This window comes from Podarcis cretensis, assembly GCF_951804945.1.
Source record: "Podarcis cretensis genome assembly, chromosome: 17".
NCBI classification, from domain to species: domain Eukaryota; kingdom Metazoa; phylum Chordata; class Lepidosauria; order Squamata; family Lacertidae; genus Podarcis; species Podarcis cretensis.
In genome coordinates this window covers 30,192,178-30,216,193 of record NC_137187.1, presented here as the reverse complement: position 1 = coordinate 30,216,193, position 24,016 = coordinate 30,192,178, and the positions used below count along the sequence as shown (strand labels likewise).

Below are 24,016 nucleotides of genomic sequence, written 5' to 3'. Positions count from 1 at the left end.
CCGCGCGAGGCGCCTCCGACGGGGAGCCCGGCCGGCGCGTGGCCGCCAGGCTCGTGCCCGCCAGGCTCGTCCGCCCGCTGCAGCCGCGGGTCTGGCGCGAGGAGGAGCCACGGCCGCCTGGGCTGTGCGCGGGGCAGGAGGCGGCATGGCTGCCCCGGCGGGGTCGGCCTGTCCGACGGCGCCGCGCTTCGCGGTGCAGCTGCGGCTGGTGAGCGAGGAGCAGCTGGCGCAGGGGCCGCTCCTGCTCCGCGCCGGGGCCAAGGCGCTCCGCCTGCAGCTGCAGCCCAGAGACGGAGAAGCCGAGCTGGCCGTGACCGACGGTGAAGTAGCAGCGCGGAGGGGCGCGGAAGGGCGCGCGGGGAGGGAAGGAGGGAAGGAAGGGCTGCAGCAGGGCCAGGCGCGCGGCTCCCTCGTCCCCCGAAGGCACTGGCAAGGGCTGCCTCGCGGGGCACGTCCGAAAGGCGCTCGGAGTAATCAAACGCGTGTCTGGGGAAAGGGGGGGAGCCGTTCACACGTTACGCTTTTCCCGTGGAATGGGCAGTTGGCGAGGAGGAGGGGGAGCTGAGCTCGCACCCGCGGAGTCGCGTCTTCACTCCGGGAAGCTGGGAGGCAGAAGAAGGAAGGGGAGAGCGAAGGAGAGGCAGACTCTCCCCGGAAGCCCTGCTCTGCCATTCCGAATCGGAGAGGGTCCCTCTGCGTTTTGTAACTCCCGGGGACTGAAAGGCAGTCTGCCCATGCTCAGAGATAGCTAGGTGATCTCCGGTGATCTCTTTGCAGTTCTGGCAAATGGTTTAATGTGTTGGAAGCCACCCTGAGTCAGATAGGCAGCATATAAATAAATTATTATTATTATTATTATTATTATTATTATTATTATTATTATCTGACCGAATGGCATGACACAAATGTGCAGGGTTAAAGGAGTCTGTTTGTGGAGCTCCCTCGTGCAGAATGTTCTGGGTTCAAAGCTTAGTGAGTCCTCACTTGGCTTAACCCCTCCTGCAGAAGGATTCCTGCTTGAGTTCTGACATTGAACAGAGAGCTTCTGTCCGAGATGGAGGACTTGCACTTGATTGCTCCTGCATTAAGGAGGCACCTATCTTAACTGCATTTTAAAAAGTGAACAAATAGAGCAATCACAGCAGCTTGGAACAAGAGGAGCACCTGCTTTTGCCTGCTGCAAAGCGGGAGAGAAGGGCAGGGGAAAGGGCAGGCAGCCCAGCCCAAGGGGACTCTGCTGGGGGCTTTTTCCTGGCCATCATGGCTTGCTAAGGATGCCCTGCCTTCTTGACTAGCCAGGAACAGAAGAGAGCAGCTGAATGAGGCCAAAGGTCCACCTAGTTCTGCATTCTGGTCTCACAGTGGCCAGCCAGTTACTCCTGGGAAGCCCATAAGCAAGCTTTGAGCTCAAGTGTGTAGGCCTTGGTGGTGGGTGGGCTGTGGAAGGACCCCCGGGGGGGGGGAGAGCGGGGGGAAAGTGCTGTGTTCTAGTCGACTTCTTAGTTTCTTCTGTCCTCTAGAGCTGAGGTTGGTGGAAACACAGAGCAGGGCCTTTTTTGTGGCAGCACCCCAGCTGTGAATGCCCTACCAAGGCATTTCCTAGACCAGGCATCTCCAACCTTTGGCCCGCCAGGTGTTTTGGACTACAATTCCCATCATCCCTGACCACTGGTCCTGTTAGCTAGGGATCATGGGAGTTGTAGGCCAAAACATCTGGAGGGGCGCAGGTTGGGGATGCCTGTCCTAAACTCCCCCCTACTCTTCCAGGCAGCTTTTACTTGTTTTTAATTGGTGGAGGTTTGATTCCATTCCTCTTGGTCTTAATGTATATGTGTGGGTGGGTTCATGTTCTTTATTTGGTTTGTTGCTTAATTTTCGTATTAGTGTTTTATTTTTTATTTTTTATTTTCGGCTGCTAGGGCCAAAACGTGGCTTATGAGTATATTTTACGAGTGAATGAAAGCAACACAGTTTAGAAGAAGCTACCGTGCCTTTTTCTTAGTGTGTTTCCTTTGCTCTGGACTTCAGCTGTCTGGCAGTCACGGGCCTGAGAACATTCTGGCACATGGGGAACCTGGGCTTTCTCCGTTGTCTAGAGCACAGGGCTTTTGCATTAAGGTACTATAGTGGGTGGGGGACGCAGGTGGCGCTGTGGGTTAAAGCCTCAGCGCCTAGGGCTTGCCGATCGAAAGGTCGGCGGTTCGAATCCCTGCGGCGGGGTGCGCTCCCGTTGCTCGGTCCCAGCGCCTGCCAACCAAGCAGTTCGAAAGCACCTCCGGGTGCAAGTAGATAAATAGGGACCGCTTACCAGCGGGAAGGTAAACGGCGTTTCCGTGTGCGGCTCTGGCTCGCCAGAGCAGCGATGTCACGCTGGCCACGTGACCCGGAAGTGTCTCCGGACAGCGCTGACCCCTGGCCTCTTAAGTGAGATGGGCGCACAACCCCAGAGTCTGTCAAGACTGGCCCGTACGGGCAGGGGTACCTTTACCTTTTACTATAGTGGGTTAGAGATATTTTGTGGATCTTCTGTTCATCGTGTCCCAAGTGGTGCTTGAGCCTCAGAGCCAAGGAGACAAGTGCAGGGGCTAGAAATGGAGTGGACCCCTGGCAAAGGGGGGGGGGACCCTCAAGAGGCACACAGGCAGTGGGAGAAACTCAGATCTATAAGCTAGGCGCCAAAACGGCATGCCTGGTTGCCGTTTGGGGGGGCAGACGGCTCAAAAGTCGTATTTTCCAATGCGACTTTTTGCTTCCTGATTGTGCAGATAAAATATGAGAGTTGGAATTCTACAGGATGCGTTGCTGGGGTGTGAAAACAGTCCAGATCCATGGATCCCCAGGCAGGTGCCTCCAGGCAGGGAAGACATCAGGCACATCCTGTCAGTCAGTCAGTCAGTGTGTCGGGGGGGGGGGGGGGGAGAGAGAGACTGAGTGTTAGAGATCGTGTGTAGAGATAAGGTTGCTGCTAAGAGCAGCTGCAGACACTCTGTGCAGCATTCATTTATGCTTAGACCTATTTAGCTCTGTATATAGTTTTGTATTATAGTTGTAGTTATAGAATAAAAGAACATATTCTACAGAGCTGCTCTCCGAGTCGTGTATACACTGCCAGACTCTGCTATACTCTGCTGTGCGACGACTGTATTGTGGAAGTGAATCCGGTGCTCACAACTCTAAGCTGTGAGTCCACAGCACTTTGACCTGTTGCTGTGTAAAAGGTGGTCTCTGGAAGTGCTACCCAGCCCGCCTAGCCCAGTCGGGGTTGAAGTGCATGAGTCCAGTTGGTGACACTGGCTCAAGGGTGATGCTGACACTGGGTACATCCCTTACGGCCTGCTTGTAACTAGGCCTGGGTGATGCATCAATGTCCAGGACCGGTTTGAGGCCCAGAGCAGGATGAAGCCTTCAGCTGTGAGGCTTGCCTGCTTTCTTCCTGTCCCTGGAGTTGCACAGGAGGTGGAGGTGGAGCTGTGGCAGTTTCACCCCAGAGCCTCGCAGGGCCGGTGTTCCTTCCTTTTCAACATAGCAATGTATCACTATAGCATGATGTTTAGCTGGTGATATAGTGATACACCGTTATTTAAAAGACTGATATCGCTCAGCCATATTCATAACTCAGCTCCATTTATGGCTCCTCTTGTCCAGAGTAGATCCCACTATGCAACAGGGTGAAGCGACCTGATGCAGAGGGCAGAAATCGGATGGGGGAGGGAATCCTTTGGTGGTTAAAGGCAGGTAGGGGTCCCTAAAAGGCGCTGCAAGACTTTCAAAAAGTTTTGACTCAGGTTGAGGAAAACAAGTTCAGTTCAACTTCATGCCACAACTTGTCTTTCCCTGGGGCCGGCACTATCTTCGACTGCTACCGCTGCTGGGGAAATCTTTTTGACTTCTGAAATGTGCGAGAAATAAAATATGTTCCATTACTAATATCAAGATTGTGCTAAAAATATAGCAGAAATGACAGTAGATACTCAAAAGCACTATTAGGGGAACATTAGAGGCTTAAAATAACCATATTGAGCTATACTTGAGTATACAGCAGGATATAAACATTGCAAATAAACGGAATAATATTTTAAGATGTCAGACATTAAAAAGGTAAAATTTCAGCCATGTGTGTTGCATTATCCTTTTAGTTTGAACAAGAAAAATAAGCTGCATGCTCAACACTAGAGCAATTTTTATATGTTGCCAAAGAAGACTGGATTGTTTTCTAAAAAGAATTCTTTTTTTAAGTTGATTCCCTACCAGCATCATGATTTGTACAAAACATTTTATTATATATAAAAAATTAAAATTTCAAAAATGTGGGATAATTTTTGAGAAATGATTGCAGGGGGGATTCGCTTTTTTAAAAATCCTCTGTAGCGAAGGGGATAGCAGCCCTGAGCTGTATTGGAGCAAAGTGCCTTTGGCCAAGGTGGGCTGTTTTTCTGAAGTGCTTAATGGAGGGCCAAACCTAATTTTGTGATCAGTGCAGATGCTCCCTAAGAAGGGGGCTCTTCTCTGTGCTAAGGAAGAAAGCTGAAATGTTTTCTGGATTATTATGTGTGTGTGACTTGGGAAGGTTTTCTTCAAAGGTTCTGGAAACGAACCCCCAAGACCTGCTGATCTAGTCCTTTTCTGCAGAATCTGCCCCTGGGCGGCAGCCAAGGTGTCTCTCCCCGCCTGGCCTGTAGCGGCTTCTCCTGGGATGCTGCTCTGATGCTCAGGATCCGGCCGTGCGGATGCCAAATGCTTTGCCGGCTCTTTCACAGATGATGGAAGCAGTGATCTTACCAGGAAGTGTTTCAGAAAACTTCAGCGCCAGCCTTTCCAAGGCTTTAGGAGAAAACACAGCGGCTGTTTTGTGCTTTTGAGTACTGAATGTGGAGGGGGAGAAAGAGAATTTGTGTCTCAGAGGCAAATATTGATCCTGATGCTGGAGCTCTTGGTTTCGCCTGAATTCATAGGAGCCGTGGGATTCTTCACACAGATGAAGTCTGTTTTAAATTGTTGTCGCTGTCAGGTGGATGAGATATTAATTCGTCTCAAGGGAAAGTTGCGTTGACAATAAAAGCCGTGAGGATGAGATTAAACTATCCTTTAGCAACATTATTTTGATCACGTTGTATATCTGTGTGTTCAGGGACACTCTTGGTGCCTGATCTGTGACATTCCTGTGAACGCAGGGCCCTTTACCTTGGGCTGTCCTAGCAGAGCCAGTGAAAATAATGGGCATTTCTAGCTGAGGCTCGTTCATTTCTCTGGGTCTCCTCTGAGTAGGACTAGCATTGGCTACAAAACCTTGTTTGTAGCATCTGTTTTGTAGTGAATGTATCATTATATCCTTTTCTTAACTGCCTGTCTGGTAAGAATCTTCTTTTGATACTTCCCATTTTAATCTCTGTGCATTTCCCATGAAGAAATAAGCAATAAAAATGGAAATAAATACAAAACTTCTGCTGAGAAAACCAGAATAAATGAACCTTAAGGCAAAATGGCAGTGGCTTATGTCTTTTGCTAATATTCCTGCCCATATATAAAGTATGGTTGTTGTTTATGAGGATCTGGTGTAATTTATCTGTGCTGCTTTACAATGTGGGTATTAAAATTGTATTTATTGCATTTGAAATATTTCAATAAAATTGTAAATTTCTTAGAGATTTATTTGAAATATGAGGAGGTATCTAAATTACCTAAAGTTGTTACAGTAAGTGCCACACTTTTTAACAACAAAATAGTTACCAGTACTGCGTACCATTTAGTACCCCTGAAAAGAAGCCCTGATATCATCATCATCATTATTATTATTTGCCCATCTGACTCGGTTGCCCCAGCCACTCCAGGTGGCTTCCAACAAATTAAACACATTAAGCACCCCGTTGTCCACCCCAGACATGGAGGTCCAGCGCCGAGGGCCTTCTGGCGGTTCCCTCCCTGTGAGAAGTGAGGTTACAGTGAACCAGGCAGGGCCTTCTCAGTACTGGGCCTTCTCGGTGGTGGCGCCCGCCCTGTGGAATGCCCTCCCACCAGATGTCAAGGAAATAAACAACTATCTGACTTTTAGAAGACATCTGAAGGCAGCCCTGTTTAGGGAAGTTTTCAATGTGTGTTTTATTATGTTTCAATATATGCTGTGAGCTGCCCAGAGTTGCTGGGGAAACCCAGCCAGAAGGGTGAGGTATAAACAATAAAATTATTATTATTATTATTATTAAGAACAAAACTGTCATTAAACAGAATGGAAATTATTATTTTGGCAATATTATTTTGAGTTGTAATGTTCAGCCTCATCACTGATTGCCAGCTTAAAACAATTCAGCCAGCACATTAAAAGGTATATTTCAATGCAAAAAATTGAAATAATACTATGTGTTAAGCTGATGTCCTGGAATAAATTCCTTTATGGGCTAACATTCTTCATGTGAGTATTGTACCAACCCATCATATGATTTATTCAAGCATGTGGCTGGTAATAGATGTCTTTCTGCCTACATATGGTTCTCTTCTGAAGAAGAATCACAATGCCCCTCACTCCCAGTGCAGCAAACACATGGAAATTATGTCAGATGCTGTTTGTTTGTTTTCTACACAGTTTAAAACACTTTAAAACTGTTTGGAGAATGGGGGGAGCTAAATTTGTGATGGATACAAAGACCAGCCAATGCACACTATGCAAAAATAGTTTGTGGTGAAGCCCATAAGAAAAAACAAGCTTCTGATCTCAGTTGTACATGGTCTCTGCACAGTGAGCTCATGGCTGATGCTATGTTCACAGACTCTGTGTGTGCAAGAGCAGTTATGACTTGCTCATTCGGCATTCAGTTCTCTTATTTATTTCAAGAAATTTTATATAGGTATAGCAAACAGATCTCCAAGCAATTTACAATTAATTTCAGTAGCAGTAAAAATGCAAACAACATTCAGTAAAATTATCTTTTAAAGTGGATAAAAACAAGATTAAAACCACAGCGTTATATCACAAAAGGAAAGGAAAGCTCGTGCCCAGAAAAGCTTAGGTAAACATAAGTTTTTAAAGGTCATGCCTGTCTCACCTGAATTACTCAGAGTGTGTGTGGGGGGGGGGGCTGTTGGCAAGGTGGTTTGTCACCATCTGTACACAGATGTCCGTATTTATGATTAGATTGTTAGTTTTCCAGGCTAAACATGTGAAAGTGTTTTATCTTCATTGTATAGTATAGTCGAAAACTGTTATTTGCATGTCTCACACAGGACATGTTCACATGCAACATTTTCATCCTCCGCCGATGACTTTCCAAATCATTCTGCTCATTCTCTCTCTTTTTTAAAAAAAATATTTTTATTAGGAATTATCAAAAAACATATCCTTAATTCCCCCCCCCTATTTCCCCCCTCCCCATAAAGTAACCCCCCCCCCCGACTTCCCTCAGCTCCTCTCTCTGGTTTATCAACACATGTTATTCTCTGCATGTTACAAAATTGTATAGATCCTTAATTTACCTGACTGGCTATTATCACTAAAAAGTTTGTGAGTGTTTATTCAAAACCTGCCAAGGAGTCCACTTCATTTTGTTGTTTCTTTAGGTACTTTGTAAAGGGTTCCCATTCTTCCTTAAAATCACAGTTGTCCTTATCACGTAGTTTATATGTCAGTTTCGCCAATTCCGCATAGTCCATCAGTTTCTCTTTGGTCAGGACTTTTTCATTCTTCCATCCCTGTGCTATTAAGACTCTTGCCGCCATTGTCGCACACATGAAAATGTTTTTCACTTTCTTGGCAGGTCTTTTCCTACAATCCCTAACAGAAAGCTTCAGGGTTTTTTTTTAACAAATGTTAATTGGAACATTTTCTTCAGTTCATCCCAATTCATCCCAATTCTTCAATATCATTTCCCATAATTTTTTAATTTTACAGCAATCCTACCACATATGATAAAAGGTCCCTCCTTTTTCCTTACATTTCCAACATATATTTGAAGCAGTTTTGTACGTTCTTCCTATTTGCACTGGTGTTATGTACCATCTGTACATCATTTTCATATAATTTTCTTTCAACAATCTGTAAATTTCAAGTCAGTTTTCCACATTCTTTCCCAGTCTTCAACGTTCTGCTCATTCTCTCTTGATCCCTTGGCAGGGCTGTTGTTCAGGATGCTCTGGAATAATGGTGGGGGTCGCTTTCCTCCCATCCGTGTAAAATATACTTTGTACTTTGTACCCACCAATTAACAGACTTTTCATTTGGGGACGAGATGCAATTAATAACCGTGGGTTCCTCACTCAGTTTAATGTTAGTTGTTATATTTTTACACGGTGTTGTCGTGTTGTCTAGGCTGCTCATAATGTGCAGGACTCAAAATATATACCAAGGAAACAATAGTAACCCCCAGTGATAAAAAAGGTAAAGGTACCCCTGCCCATACGGGCCAGTCTTGACAGACTCTGGGGTTGTGCGCCCATCTCACTCAAGAGGCCAGGGGCCAGCGCTGTCCGGAGACACTTCCGGGTCACGTGGCCAGCGTGACAAAGCTGCTCTGGCGAGCCAGAGCCGCACACGGAAACGCCGTTTACCTTCCCGCTGGTAAGCGGTCCCTATTTATCTACTTGCACCCGGAGGTGCTTTCGAACTGCTAGGTTGGCAGGCGCTGGGACCGAGCAGCGGGAGCGCACCCCGCCGCAGGGATTCGAACCGCCGACCTTTCGATCGGCAAGTCCTAGGCGCTGAGGCTTTAACCCACAGCGCCATCTGCGTCCCTAACCCCCAGTGATACAAAACATTGAAAACAGCTCATTTTGTGCCAGTAGAAAGCCCACAAGGCCTGAGAGGACCAAAAAGTCTCTGTCTGGCAACTGCATTCTTACGGGATTTATGTAGACACCGGTAACACCTTTCAGTGCAATAAAACTAATAAAATGGGGAATCCACAGTAGAAAAATGCAAATGCTAAGAGCTAGGTGATCATAGAATCATAGAGTTGGAAGAGACCACAAGGGCCATCGAGTCCAACCCCCTGCCAAGCATGTGATAACATGAGGGATGCGGGTGGCGCTGTGGGTTAAACCACAGAGCCTAGGACTTGCCGATCAGAAGGTCGGCGGTTCGAATCCCCGTGACGGGGTGAGCTCCCGTTGCTCAGTCCCAGCTCCTGCCAACCTAGCAGTTTGAAAGCACGTCAAAGTGCAAGTAGATAAATAGGTACCGCTCTGGCGGGAAGGTAAACGGCGTTTCCGTGTGCTGCTCTGGTTCGCCAGAAGTGGCTTAGACATGCAGGCCACATGACCCGGAAGCTGTACGCCGGCTCCCTCGGCCAGTAAAGCGAGATGAACGCCGCAACCCCAGAGTCGGCCACGACTGGACCTAATGGTCAGGGGTCCCTTTACCTTTACCTTTAGGTGATAACATAGCAATTGCATGAGCACATAAACAAGGCTTTAGTAAGTGCCTAAAAGCAGTCCAGGGTGGCTGCTTGCCTGACTTCTCCCAGGGCAGAGAAGGCCCTTCCTTTGGGTGTCACCTGAGGGATGAGTGCAGACTGCATAGCAGCTCAGCGAAGGATCTCTGTGAACTGGCCAGCCTAGGCAAGAAAGTGCCTTCTCTTGGCTACATTTAACTAGGTGTTGTCCGATTAAAGTCAATGAAGCAGCGTCTGCATAACTGAGCTGTCAATCTGTTGCAGTGAAAGAAAATCAATTTTAGAGCTATGTGTGGTTGAATTTAGTCAGACTTCAGGAAGGATGTACAGTGGTACCTCAGGTTAAGTACTTAATTCATTCCAGAGGTCCGTACTTAACCTGAAACTGTTCTTAACCTGAAGCACCACTTTAGCTAATGGGGCCTCCTGCTGCTGCCATGCTACCGGAACACAATTTCTGTTCTCATCCTGAAGCAAAGTTCTTAACCTGAAGCACTATTTCTGGGTTAGCGGAGTCTGTAACCTGAAGCGTATGTAACCTGAAGCATATGTAACCCGAGGTACCACTGTAGTTTCCTCTTCTGATGGTATATGAGAATTGTAGGAGAAAATAGATTTTCTTCTTCTTAAAGTATCATAATCTCTTGAAGGGCATAAACGTGCTTTGATCTTTAATATCATAATGAAGAGTAAATAAATGTAAGGGTCAACCGATTCCATGTGCTTCTGTCTTTGGAGCACATATTAATGTTGGCTGAGAACCTTATATTTTCAGAAGAAAAAAAATGATGTACAGAAGTAGACAAAATCAGATAAAGGAAGATCACTTTCAGATCCTATTGAAGTCTTACATGAAATTTGAATAGCAATACACTCTTATTTGTGCCGGCTGAGAAGTTCAACAGAGTCCAGTGGCCTTCACTCCCAGGTCCTGCAATTCTGTGCACATCTGCCTTGAACATCAGCCCTACATGGCATTCAGTGAGACTTTCCCTAGTAAATTGTATATGCTGGGATAGCAGCCATAAAACTCCTAGTTTGTAGCCAACTAGGTTTTACTCAAGAGTAAGGTAAAGGTAAAGGGACCCCTGACCATTAGGTCCAGTCGTGACCAACTCTGGGGTTGCGGCGCTCATCTCGTTTTATTGGCCGAGGGAGCCGGCATACAGCTTCCGGGTCATGTGGCCAGCATGACTAAGCCGCTTCTGGAGAACCAGAGCAGCGCACGGAAATGCCGTTTACCTTCCCGCCAGAGTGGTACCTATTTATCTACTTGCACTTTGACGTGCTTTCGAACTGCTAGATTGGCAGGAACTGGGACTGAGCAAGGGGAGCTCACCCCATCGTGGGGATTCGAACCGCTGACCTTCTGATCAGCAAGCCCTAGGCTCTGTGGTTTAACCCACAGCACCACCCGTGTCTCTACTCAAGAGTAGACCCACTGAAATCAGTGGACCTACAGTAAGTTAGTCTTTTCAGTGGATTGACTCTGAGTAGGACTAGCATTGACTACAGCTCGTCTAAAATGTTCATCCTCCTAACCTAAATTGGATCACAGGAGAAAGAAAACATAATATAAAAATCTGGATGATAGAACTTTGTCTCTCCTATACTGGAAATCTTTCGTCCTGCAGCTTTGTTCTTGCTGCTTGCATACGAGCTGCTAGTTTTTCTGCAGAACCATGCCAAACTTGCCGTGCTGTTGTGCCGCATTTTAGCGTTTATTTTCCTGCATGAAACAGCTTCATCATATTCCTTTGTAAGCAAGAGCTGTGGTGTCTTCAGATTTTTGCAGCAAGACGTGCTCTTCCTGTCGCTGTTTCCTATTTTTGGAGAGCTCCTTTAACACGCTTTCTTGCAAAATCTGCCTAAAGGAAAGTAGGGATTTGATGTGTAACCACAGAGTAGAAGTGCATGTCAAAATCATGCTAATCTAATATAATTGTATCATACCACAAACACCAGTTGTGTCTGGCGAATCCACTGTTTTCTCTGGGCAGAAGCTTTCAATCATTAAAACACCACCAGTGGAGAGTGTTACAAATTTGCTGCTAGTTTTTGTAATGTTTGTCAGAATGTTATTGTGGAAACTAGGGGAAGAAGCAGCCAGTGACACAAACTGGATACATATTTAAGGTTCATTTCAAGATGTACAGTATGGGGTCAAACTAGGAGATATGCAAATACTTGATCTAGTCTTAATTCTTTAAAAAAAAAATACCCAGTGATTGTTGGCATGGCAATTCCGATTGGGCCAGGCTGTGGTGGTTAATCCTTTCCTTCTAAAAGCCCCCAACACACACAGACACAAACACACTGTTGTGGATGCAAATAGCACATTATTTTTAGAGGCACACATTTATTTAACAGTATTCTGCCTTCCAGGACACACATCCTTTCAATGTGGCTTACAAGTGACATAAAAATACATCAGTAATGTCACAATAAGGAAGGGAAAAAAATGTAAGAGAGAGAGAAGTAAATGAAGTCATAGAACATAATGTATATGTGTTAAGCTTTTTATTCTGGTGATGGTAAATTCATCTGTTTATCCCATTGTGTTTGTTGTGGATATATAAAATGAACAAAAAGTTAAACAGACAAACACATTTTTGAAAGCTACAGTTCTTGCAGCTTTGCTATGTTTGGCTGAAATTTTTGTTCTCTTTTGTTGCCCATGTGCATATGGTATTTGTTTAATCACAGTTAAGTCTGCTATAGCACACCTGACATCATAATACATGGAACCCAGAGGAGAGTAAGAGAAATAACCAGTTCTTATTGGAAAATAAAGTGGAGACATGTTTATGGAAGTATAGATCTTGCAGATAAATCTGTTTTTCAAGTAAACAAGCGCAGTCTAGACAGACTTTCAGCAAAGGGATAAAGAGTTTTCATTTCAAATATCATTGAGCTGTGAAAGCAAAGTTAGGCACAACTTATTCCTCAGGAGTTTTGCATTAAGGTTTTTATTACACGCAAACATCAGCATTTAGTATTAATAAAAAAAGTGTCAACTTCAATTTTTAGAAAATGAAGCTGTGTGTTGTGTGTCTTCTTACCCTCCTGTAAGAAAACTGAGCACTGTTGTTGCTGAAACATATGCTCAATTTTTGTACTCTGTGGCTGCAAATATCCCCCTGATTTTTGAATTACTAAATTTGCAGCATAGATCACTGGCACACATCCCCCCTATTAATATATGCCATTTGCAGTGAAGGATATTAAGATACTGCAAATGATGCCATTGCACATTAAAATATATGTTTTTAGCTACTTTTGTGTTTGAATCTGGTAAAGCTAATAACACTGGCAAGCTTTGCTGTCAGGGCCCTGTGCTGGTGGCCTTGCCTTGAGATTCAGGCTGCTCTTACTTATATTTTCTTTTGCCATCGGTGCAGATGAGGCCTGGTGCAGAGCAGATGGATTATTCATTGAACCATCTGAAGCAGACTGTGTTCCTATTCTAAAATTCCACCTTCCCCTTTTCTTCAAATCATTTTTCTTTTTTTGCCTGATCAATGTTTAATTTTAAAACCAGCAATGCATATTCATTGCTTTCTTTTAATCTTGGCCGTCCGACACTGTGCGGCAGGAAGCAGGTGGCGCTTGGGGGCCTCTCTGTCGAGTTTATTACTCCCCACCCCAGCCTTGTAATGATTTCCAGTCTCCTGCCAGACATGGTCCGTAGCTCTTACGCTAAAAGGCTTCTGCCAGTTTTCTCCTGTAAATGAAAGCTCCTTTGGGAGGAAAAGAAGCTCTACTTATTTATTGGGGTTATGCCTTCATGCAAAGGTTAACATGTGCGACTCTACTCTGACAGCACGCCACAGCGCTCCTTGCAGCCCAGGCGCTGCTGGAGTTCTTCCCCATTGGCACCTGACATCCACCAGCCAGGCCTGTGTAGGTTGAGCCAATGTTACAGATGCAGTTAGATATTCACATTCAGCTAATGTGTTCGCAGGTGGGGTTGGCAGTAGCATGTCAACAGCAGAAGCATTGGCCACAAAGGCTGACTGGAGAGATGGTTGGCTGGAGCCTGCCCTACCTGGCCCACGTTCCACCGACTCAGCCAATTGGCTAGGCGGAGAGGGGGTGGAGCAACGGCCAGCAAGCAAACCCAGGCACAGGAAACCCGCACCGGGTTGCAAACCCCGCCCACCGCTTTGATGAGTGATTGGCAGATCCAAGACTTGCTTTGTAATCAGGTTTGGCAGTTCAGATCAGAGACCCAATCTGGGTAGAATCAGCTGCTCTCTAACACGGCATATTATTATACCATGCAGCACAGAGAAAAAACTACAAAATCACATTCTGTTTTGTCCAGCAGCGTTTGAAATTCGCAAGGAGCATTTTGTACCTGGCTATTGTCCACTTGGGGGACGCGGGTGGTGCTGTGGGTTAAACCACAGAGCCTAGGACTTGCCGATCAGAAGGTCGGCAGTTCGAATCCCCGTGACAGGGTGAACTCCTGTTGCTTGGTCCCTGCTCCTGCCAACCTAGCAGTTCGAAAGCACGTCAAAGTGCAAGTAGATAAATAGGTACCGCTCCGGCGGAAAGGTGAATGGCGTTTCTGTGCGCTGCTCTGGTTCGCCAGAAGCGGCTTAGTCATGCTGGCCATATGACCCGGAAGCTGTACTCCGGCTCCCTCAGCCAATAAAGCGAGATGAGCGCTGCAACCCCAGAGTCGGCCATGACTGGACCTAATGGTCAGGGGTCCCCTTACCTTTACCTTTTATTGTCCACTCTGAGATTAATCTACCTTCAATCAAGGAAGCCCAGCACACCGAAGAGAACACTACATCACCTTCAATAAGGAGAACCATCCCCAAGGTGAACTCACCAGGCTCTTGGGACAAGCTGAGGTACCTAGACGAGGCAGAATTAGGCCACAATCAGGTACCGGAAGAATACCTACGGAAAGAGATAACACACTTCAGAGGCCCGGTGACCACTAACGTCAGTACTCAACATTTACCAGCCGAAACTATAGAACCTTTGGCCAGTTTGCCATGCATGGAGAACAATGGGACGGCTCACAAAAGAGTAATCCCTAAAAGTTCCTTGGGAAATAATTGACAACGACCAGACCAGAGGCAAACACCAGCCGGTTCCCTATCTTCGCGGAAATTCGACATCATTAGAAATAAACAGGCTCAATCCTCACCCATAAATCAAGTAAAAGTTGTTCTTCCCTTGAAAGGCGCATCCAACCCACCTCAGAGCCTTAAAATTGTTTCCTGGAATGTTAATGGCTGGGCGACAAAGCAAATGGATCCTGAGGCAATAAACTTTATCTCTTCATTTGACATTGTGTGCCTCCAAGAGACCTGGTCCCAACAAAGTATCGCTCTCCCAAATTATTGTTCCTTTAACTCCTGTGCTCACAAACTAGCCAACAGGGGTCGCCCTCAAGTTGGCCTCGCCTGTCTTATTTCAACCAGCTTATCCCTCACTATTTGCGAGGAACTTAAATCTTCCCCTTTCTTTCTCACTATAAAGATCCACCTTCCAAAGACCAAAAGCCCATGGTTGATAACTACAGTATATCTGCCCCCAGCAACTAATGATTCCGACCGTAATGAAAGGTGGTCTGAACTTTCGTCTTGGCTTCATGATCTTCAAACAACTAACCCAGGACTTCCTCAAATCCTCTTAGGCGACTTTAACGCAAGAATAGGTCCCAATGACGATGCTATATTATCTCCCGCAGCACTCCCCTGCAGCCCCCCTGGGGAAACAGATGCTCTCTTGATCCCATAACAAATGCGTCGGGGAGGCTGATGGCCCAATTGGCCATTGAAAACGATCTCTGCATCGCAAATGTACACGTTAGTCCCTTGTCCTCACAGCAGTTAACGTGCATTTCTTCCCGGGGAGCCAGTGTTGTTGACTACATTCTATTGACGCCGGAGCTATTCTCAATCTCTACAAAAATGGAAGTGGCTGAATACTTTGGTGGCGACCACCTTCCATTGACTCTATTGTTAAACCTAATAGAGCCATTTTCAGTCCCCTCAAACTATAGTTCCACGGCACAAAGCTACCCTGTATACAAAACAAAGAAATGGACAAGCCTCAGTTCCTCTCTTGCTCTGGACATACAAAAATCATTTGATATGCCTGCAGTTCTCTCTGACTCAATTCTGCCCGCTGACCAATACCGGAAATTAATTGATGTTTTTTCAACAACTTTCATAACCACTACCTTGCCTACTCACCAACGCTTTTTCTCTGAATCACCGTGGTTTGACAAGGAATGTAAAGCCCTAAGAAGGCGAATTAGGAAAATGGTCAGAATCATCAAATTTTCCAACGACCCCCAAGCCCATGCAGAGCTTTTAGATACTAAAAGGGCATACAGAAACATGATTCATTGCAAGAAACAGCAACACATCTTTGAGGCTTGGTCCACTCTTCGTTCGGCTGTAGAGAGGCATGACTCCCGCTCCTTCTGGCGCTTAGTTAGGCCTTCGGCACCATTCAATTCAGCTACCTTGATTTCCGCTGACGAATGGATTGCCTATTTTTCAGCCAGTTTCGCTTCTCCAAATCATCTTACAGATCACCTTCAATCCCCGTTGGACCTTTGTTCCTGTTCTCTTAGTCCCACCTCCTCAGTAATCTTCACTTCAACCCGCATCTTCAACATCATAATGTCCATGCGAAGGAATAAGGCCCCCGGCCCAGACATGGTCCCGTTGGACCTTTTCCTGACTGATCCTCTCTGGTGGAGTGAACAGCTGACTCCTGTATTCACCGCTATCTCCTCCGCCTTAGACATCCCTGACTCCTGGAGAGAAGCTACAATAGTTCCGATTTTCAAAGGCGGCCAGCCAAACATCCCTAGGAACTATCGCCCCATCAGCTTATTATCTATTCCGGGGAAAATATTTGCCGCTGTTTTACTGAAAGAACTTCTTTCATGGGTCCATGAGAGGAACATTTTACCACCAGAACAGATTGGCTTCCGAAAGTCAGCATCAACCATGGACCACTGTCTAACTCTTTATCACCTTGCCAGTAAATACACTGCACCAAGGCAAGGCCACCTGTCTGCCGCTTTCATGGACTTGGAGGCCGCCTTTGATTCCATTCCTAGGCAGAGATTATGGTCCAAACTCGTCCATCTGGGAATTGATCCGCACCTCCTCTCCCTAATTATTTCCCTTCATTCAAACACCACAGCTCGTGTCCGATTTGGTCCCAACGGCTCCCTTACCGCTCCATTCCCAACGGCCAGGGGCGTCCGACAAGGTTGTCTCTTGGCCCCTTTACTGTTTAATCTCTATCTTCATGATGCTCTTTCCCCTTTGAAGCTAGCAACTAAGTATCCTCCTCATTTAGCAGGCCACCCCGTTGCTTCCCTTTTCTATGCAGATGATGCCGTCATCTTATCCAGAACAGCTGCGGACCTAGCAAATACAGTTAATGCATTTATCGCCTATTGTAAGGCGGAAGCTCTTAATATTAATTATAAAAAATTGAAAGTCATCCACTTCACTCGTTCCCGCAAACTCAAGCTGGAGCCGCTTAAGATCACAGGTGGCTACTTAGAAAAGGTAAAAGCCTTTAAATATCTAGGCTTAATATTTACCTATAATCTCTCCTGGACCACCCATCTACAATCTGCCTCTCTTGCTGCAACCACGACCTCTAATGCCATTGTCCGATTTTACCACCAGAAGGGCGGCAAACACCTTCCAGCAGCAATTCAAATATTTAATGCTAAAGTTGTCCCTAAATTACTATATGGCTGCGAAGTATGGACTACAGCAATATCAGGTAACTTGGATCGCCCACTTCACATGTTTTTGAGATCTCTTTCCGGTGTCCCGAGATGTGTCTCAGGTGCAGCCCTACGACTTGAGTTCGCCCAGCCCTCAATTGAAAAACGAGCATGGAGTCGAGCCATTTCCTATAGCTCCCACCTATTAGCATCGGATGCTCGAATTAGAGGTGGTTTCTCCAACCTGATCCTAAGAGATATTCATAATTCTCCTTGGAAAACTACAATTAATCTCAAATTCCGCTCTCTTCTCAATCTGACCCGCAAAACTGTTTTTAACTCAGAGTGTATTAGCCCAGCGGCCCTACCTTCAATCAAAAAGAAGTTACAGCAACTTGACTTCTCTAACACAGCTTCCCATGCAAGAGGGCCGTGTTCAGGCTTAGCCCTAGCTATTCCACCCCCTGAAGGGATCCCTCCATACTGCTTTACAATTCCTTCGGAGGCTAAGCGAAGGGCCTTCACCTGTGCCCGTCTCAACTGTTTCCCTACAGCAGTTTTGTCGGGTCGCTATTCCAGAGCTCCCATTGCAAATAGAACATGCCCCTGCAACGACACGGCTCTGGAGACTATGGAACATGTAATGCTCTTCTGTACCAACTTGACAGATGAAAGATCTCGGTTTCTAATTCCTCTCGTGAACAAGCTTCATCTCCCAATCCAGCCCTGGATAGTGTCCCTTCTTCTGCAGGATTCTGACTGTTGGATTACCGAGATGACAGCTAACTTCCTGCTTAGTGTGATGAAGAGGAAAGCGGCACCAACTTCTTCTTTAACACCACAGCCGTAGTCGATATGCCGCACAATCGAACCTGTTTTTGCATTCTCTGTCACTCGATGTTTTAAATCCCCTGTCACTTTTGTTATCCTCGTATTCGCCTTGGACGATATCTACCTTTACCTCCCCCCGTATTTTATGCTGTTATTTCTATGTATATTATGCTATGGCCACACGGCTAATGCAATAATAAAGTTGTATATCTTGTATTGTCCACTTGCAAGCAAGGGAAGATGTCCAGGCACCAGGATTGCACCTGAGGTGCGTGCCTGGGGATCCATGGATCTGGACTGTTTTCACACCCCAGCAACACATCCTGTAGAATTCCAACTCCCATATTTTATCTGCACAATCAGAATGAATTTCAGGAACTAAAAAGTCACATTGAAAAATATAACTTTTGAGCCGCCTGGTCCCAAGATGGCAACTAGATATTCCGTTTTGGCAACTGTAACTCTGGTTTAAGGAGCCATTTGGCACTTAGCTTATAGATAGGAGTTTCTAACACAGTCGGCAGTAATACAGTGGTACCTCGGGTTAAGTACTTAATTCATTTTGGAGGTCCGTTCTTAACCTGAAACTGTTCTTAACCTGAAGCACCACTTTAGCTAATGGGGCCTCCTGCTGCTGCTGCGTCGCCAGAGCACGATTTCTGTTCTCATCCTGAAGCAAAGTTCTTAACCTGAACACTATTTCTGGGTTAGCAGAGTCTGTAACCTGAAGCGTATGTAACCTGAGGTACCACTGTAGATCTTGGTGCTTGCCATCTCATCCTTCTCTTAGGTTAGTTGTAACCTGTTTCCATAGGGCTGCTCTCTTGATCAATAAGTGAGGCTCCTTTTCTGCAGCCTAACCACCCACACAGAAATCTCTGGTTTTCTGTAGCATTTGAACAGGATATCAAAGCTCTAATAGATTTTGAATCCAGACAGACAGTTTGACAGCAACTATGCAAAATATTAGTGTCTTAATCAGATGTCACTTTTGTGCAAAAACTCCTTTTGTCCCCCCTGCTTTTGTGCACCTGGTAAATTAGTGGATATTCAGACAAGTTAATTACATATTCTAGCATTCAACTATGACAGTTCTTTTCCTATAGAATAGGAAAAATAGTTTTTGCATGGTGAACTAAACATATATCTTCTTCTTTCTGCCAAAAATAAGTAAGCAACAAAATGGGTTGCATCTATGGGTCTCAAACTACGTGCTAGTTTTGCATCTTGTAAAACCATTTGCAGATAGTTATAGCTATTATGTCACCGCCCCTTTTATTATGTTGTTGTTTAGTCGTTTAGTCATGTCCGACTCTTTGTGACCCCATGGACCAGAGCACGCCAGGCATTCCTGTCTTCCACTGCCTCCCGCAGTTTGGTCAATCTCATGCCAGTAGCTTCGCGAACACTATCCAACCATCTCGTCCTCTGTCATCCCCTTCTCCTTGTGCCCTCCATCTTTCCCAACATCAGGGTCTTTTCCAGGGAGTCTTCTCTTCTCATGAGGTGGCCAACGTATTGGACCCTCAGCTTCATGATCTGTCCTTCCAGTGAGCACTCAGGGCTGATTTCCTCCAGAATGGATAGGTTTGATCTTCTTGCAGTCCATGGGACTCTCAAGAGTCTCCTCCAGCACCAGAATTCAAAAGCATCAATTCTTCGGCAATCAGCCTTCTTTATGGCCCAGCTCTCACTTCCATACATCACTACTGGGAAAACCATAGCTTTAACTATATGGACCTTTGTTGGCAAGGTGATGTCTCTGCTTTTTTATATTATTATTTTATTATAGTGGTGAGAAAATATCAGTAGATTTTATGACCATATGCATTCACTAAGCAAGATTGAGAAAAAGACCTGTGAATTATGTCTTGTCGTATTATTGTCCCATGAAGACCAAATCATGAGTGCAATGTTGAGCTTCTTTTTTGAAGAAGTTGTTCCTTCTTCTGGTGGTTGGGGGGAGGCAGAAACTTTTACAATATTCTGGAGCAGCAGCTCCATGTTGATGGAAGAAAGGAGCTGACCTTTAAAGCCCTAAACGGCCTCGGTCCAGTATATCTGAAGGAGCATCTCCACCCCCATCGTTCTGCCCGGACACTGAGGTCCAGCGCCGAGGGCCTTCTGGCGGTTCCCTCACTGCGAGAAGCCAAGTTACAGGGAACCAGGCAGAGGGCCTTCTCGGTGGTGGCACCCGCCCTGTGGAACGCCCTCCCACCAGATGTCAAAGAGGAAAACAACTACCAGATGTTTAGAAGACATCTGAAGGCAGCCCTTTTTAGGGAAGTTTTTAATGTTTGATGCATCGCTGTATTTTAATATTTTTTTGGAAGCCACCCAGAGTGGCTGGGGAGGCCCGGCCAGATGGGTGAGGTATAAATAAATTATTATTATTATTAAATGAACTGCAGGACAACAAATGGCAGTTTTATTATTAGAAAAGTACCAGGGGGAAGAAAAGCAGCATAGATGGCAAGTAGTTAGATGACAGTGTTTCAGATTAGACATTTCTCATGATGTGCCATGAAGGATTAAAACAGCTGTAATAATAATAATAATAATAATAATAATAATAATAATAATAATAATTTATTTATATCCCGCCCTCCCCAGCCGAAGCCGGGCTCAGAGCAGCTAACAACAGTAAAATGATACAACATTCTAAAATCATTTCATTATAAAATCATTTCAAATCAGATTAATGGCAACCATTGGGCTCTGTGAGGATTGCCAAAGGAGGGGGTCAGACTGTGCCTTGGCCAAAGGCCTGGTGGAACAGCTCTGTCTTGCAGGCCCTGCGGAAAGATGTCAAGTCCTGCAGGCCCCTAGTCTCTTGTGACAGAGCGTTCCACCAGATCGGAGCCACAGCCGAAAAAGCCCTGGCTCTGGGTGACGCCAGCCTAACCTCTCTGTGGCCAGGGACCTCCAAGATATTTTTGTCTGAAGAACGTAATGATGTGTCAAAGAATTACAAATTCCAGTGAGAAGGAATCACATTGGCACCACTTGCAGAAACTAATTAAGGAGTTTCGTATGGTGTGTTTCTCCTAATGGAAAAATTATTGGTGTGGTTGCTCTGAGTTCGGATGGAATTCAGGGAGAATGTTTCTCCATTAAGCAGAAGAAATACAGCAGATCAGGAATGTTAACTTCATCTACATTTTGAGGGAATTATGTGCTTTTCGAGAAGGTTGCTTCTTTGCAATGATGCCCAGGGTTTTCCGATGTGCTGTTACAGCAGTTCAATCCTGTGCTGCACCTTGATGTTTGATTCTCCCTTTTGTGGCAGAGAATTGAAGACGAGAATGTCATGTCATTTGCCTGATTCAAAGAATGTCCTCACTTGGTTCAGCCCAGATCTGAACAGACTGTCTCCTTATTCCCACGCCTGTGATTATTTCCTCAGAAAATGCTACATAAACACGCTCTGTGCAGTTGTACCACCTTGTCTTGCGCGGGAGAGATTGCTTCTTTGAATGGGCCTCCACATCTAAAGATGCTCAAAGAAACATTTTTCTCATTTTGGGGGAAGGTACTTCAGAAAGAGGGACGCAGGTGGCACTAATGGACACAGGTGGCATTGTGGGTTAAACCACAGAGCCTAGGACTTGCCGATCAGAAGGTCGGTGGTTCGAATCCCCGCAACGGGGTGAGCTCCTGTTGCTTGGTCCCTGCTCCTGCCAACCTAGCAGTTCGAAAGCACGTCAAAGTGCAAGTAGATAAATAGGTACCACTCCGGCGGGAAGGTAAATGGCGTTTCCGTGTGCTGCTCTGGTTTGCCAGAAGCGGCTTAGTCATGCTGGCCACATGACCCAGAAGCTGTATGCTAGCTCCTTTGGCCAATAAAGCAAGGTGAGCGCCGCAACCTCAGAGTCGGCCACAAGTGGACCTAATGGTCAGGGGTCCGGTCCATTTACCTTTACTTACTTCAGAAAGAAAGAAGAAGAAGCCCCTCAAAAGCACAGGTTAAGCTGGCTGCCACCCGAGTCCATATTAATAGGAACCTCAAGGAGGGAAACGTGAATAAACCACTTGCATTCCTCCTTCTCCTGCAGGAAAATAACACCCCTAGTGATGCTTCCCCTTTAAAAGGTTTCCTGGCCCTCTGAAAAGAACCCTTCTATGCTGCATTTTATTTTTATCTATTCCACAATTCTTTCATTACTATTTTATTTTCTGTCTGCTGCACATAATTTAGTCCCGCCCGCAATTCCTTCAACATATAATATCTCCAGATGCCCAAATTGGGAGTTTATTCTTCCAAATCCAATTCATCACTTAAACTCTTCTTTGCTGCTATGTTTGCTGTGTCCACGTAGATTTTAAAAATAGTTCTTATTTGGTTGATAATTCCTTCTCCTGGCTGCTGATCTACATACATCCAGAGATTAACCCTCTTCTTTAAAACATCCATTCTTGTTGTTTTCCACACCTCTGAGCATTGGGGGGGGGGGGAGAGGTGAAACTTCCTTAAAGGTAAAGGGACCCCTGACCATTAGGTCCAGCCATGGCCAACTCTGGGGTTGCGGTGCTCATCTCACTTTATCGGCCAAGGGAGCCGGCGTACAGCTTCTGGGTCATGTGGCCAGCATAACTAAGTCGCTTTTGGCGAACCAGAGCAGCGCACGGAAACGCCATTTACCTTCCCGCTGGAGCGGTACCTATTTATCTACTTGCACTTTGACGTGCTTTCGAACTGCTAGGTTGTCAGGAGCAGGGACCGAACAATGGGAGCTCACCCCATCGCGGGGATTCAAACCGCCGACCTTCTGATCGGCAAGTCCTAGGCTCTGTGGTTTAATCCACAGCGCCACCCGCATCCGGAAACTTCCTTAGAGACTTCCTAAAGGAGAACATTGTCCTTTCCTGAGGCAATTGCACCAGGAAGAGCTCCGAGCTGGTGCTTTACAGTACTTCTTTTACAGAGAACTTTTGCATTCCCAAAACAATTAGGTAAAGATGGAGCTCTTGGCATGAATTCAAAACAAAACAAGGGGCAGATAAATAATGAGAAATATATCTGAATTAAAAATGCCACCCACCAAGGCAAGCTGTGGATCATCCGCCAGTAATATATACATATGTATGTACCTGTCTCTGTGTTTTTTAATAAGCGCTAACATGTTTTTTCCCTCCCTGCAGCTGATGGCGTTTGTGTGTTTAAATGCTTGGTCAACAAAGATACCGAATATTGCCGTGTGGGAAAAGAATCAATCTTGATATCGCTTGGCTATAACAATGCCTTACTTCAATTCAGGTCCCATTCTGGTAAGTGATTGGTGGCATTCATAGTTCTGTACATGTCTCAAAGTTTCTCCCCCTCTGTACACTTCCACCCCCCCCAAACCAGTAACTTGGGTGCACTTTCTTGTACACTATTTTGCATGCTCAGAGTTCATAGAACTATAGAATTGTAGAGTTGGAAGAGACCCTGAGGATCAACGAGTCCAAGATATTGAGATTTGCAGAAGTACAACTAGACATGGGAAGGCCTGGGGGGGGGGGAAGCAGAAAAATAACCCTCACCCACCCCACCCCCATTTTTTTCCAAAGCCGTTTGTTTTTGGGAAAATTGAAAAAAAAAACACAGTTTGGTATAGTTTAAATATTCTACACACATTTAGTTTGGGGAGAATGATAAAAGGTAAAGGACCCCTGGATGGTTTAAATCCAGTCAAAGGCAACTATGGCGTTGTGGGAGCTCATCTCGCTTTCAGGCCAGCGTTTGTCCACAGACAGCTTTCCAGGTCATGTGTCCAGCATGACTAAACCACTTCTGGCGCAGTGGGACTCTGTGACAGATCCAGAGCACACGGAAATGCCGTTTACCTTCCCACCACAGTGGTACCTGTTTATCTACTTGCACTGGCTTGCTTTTGAACTGCTAGGTTGGCAGGAGCTGGGACTGAGCAATGGGAGCTCACTCCGTCGTGGGGATTTGAACTGCCGACCTTCCGATCGGCAAGCCCAAGCGGCTCAGTGGTTTAGACCACAGTGCCACCCATGTCCTGCAACATCTCACTGTAAGCTTTCCTTGTTTGCCTCTATGTCTGAAATATTTTGCACATTGGTACAGCCT

The 24,016-nt window shown here is 45.8% G+C and overlaps 1 protein-coding gene across 4 annotated transcripts in view; it reads left to right on the top strand.

Moving 5' to 3' along the window:
• Positions 1-130: 130 nt before the first annotated feature.
• LOC307206363 (histone-arginine methyltransferase CARM1-like) overlaps positions 131-24,016 on the top strand; it is a gene marked incomplete at its 3' end in the record, with an annotated part of 63,499 nt that continues 39,613 nt past the window's right edge. For all 4 annotated transcript variants that reach the window (XM_079959579.1, XM_079959577.1, XM_079959580.1 and 1 more), the window contains exons 1-2: positions 131-320; positions 23,080-23,205. In XM_079959579.1, coding sequence (XP_079815705.1) covers positions 146-320; positions 23,080-23,205 — 301 coding nt within the window. In that variant the 5' untranslated portion in view covers positions 131-145. The remainder of the gene's footprint in view (positions 321-23,079; positions 23,206-24,016) is intronic.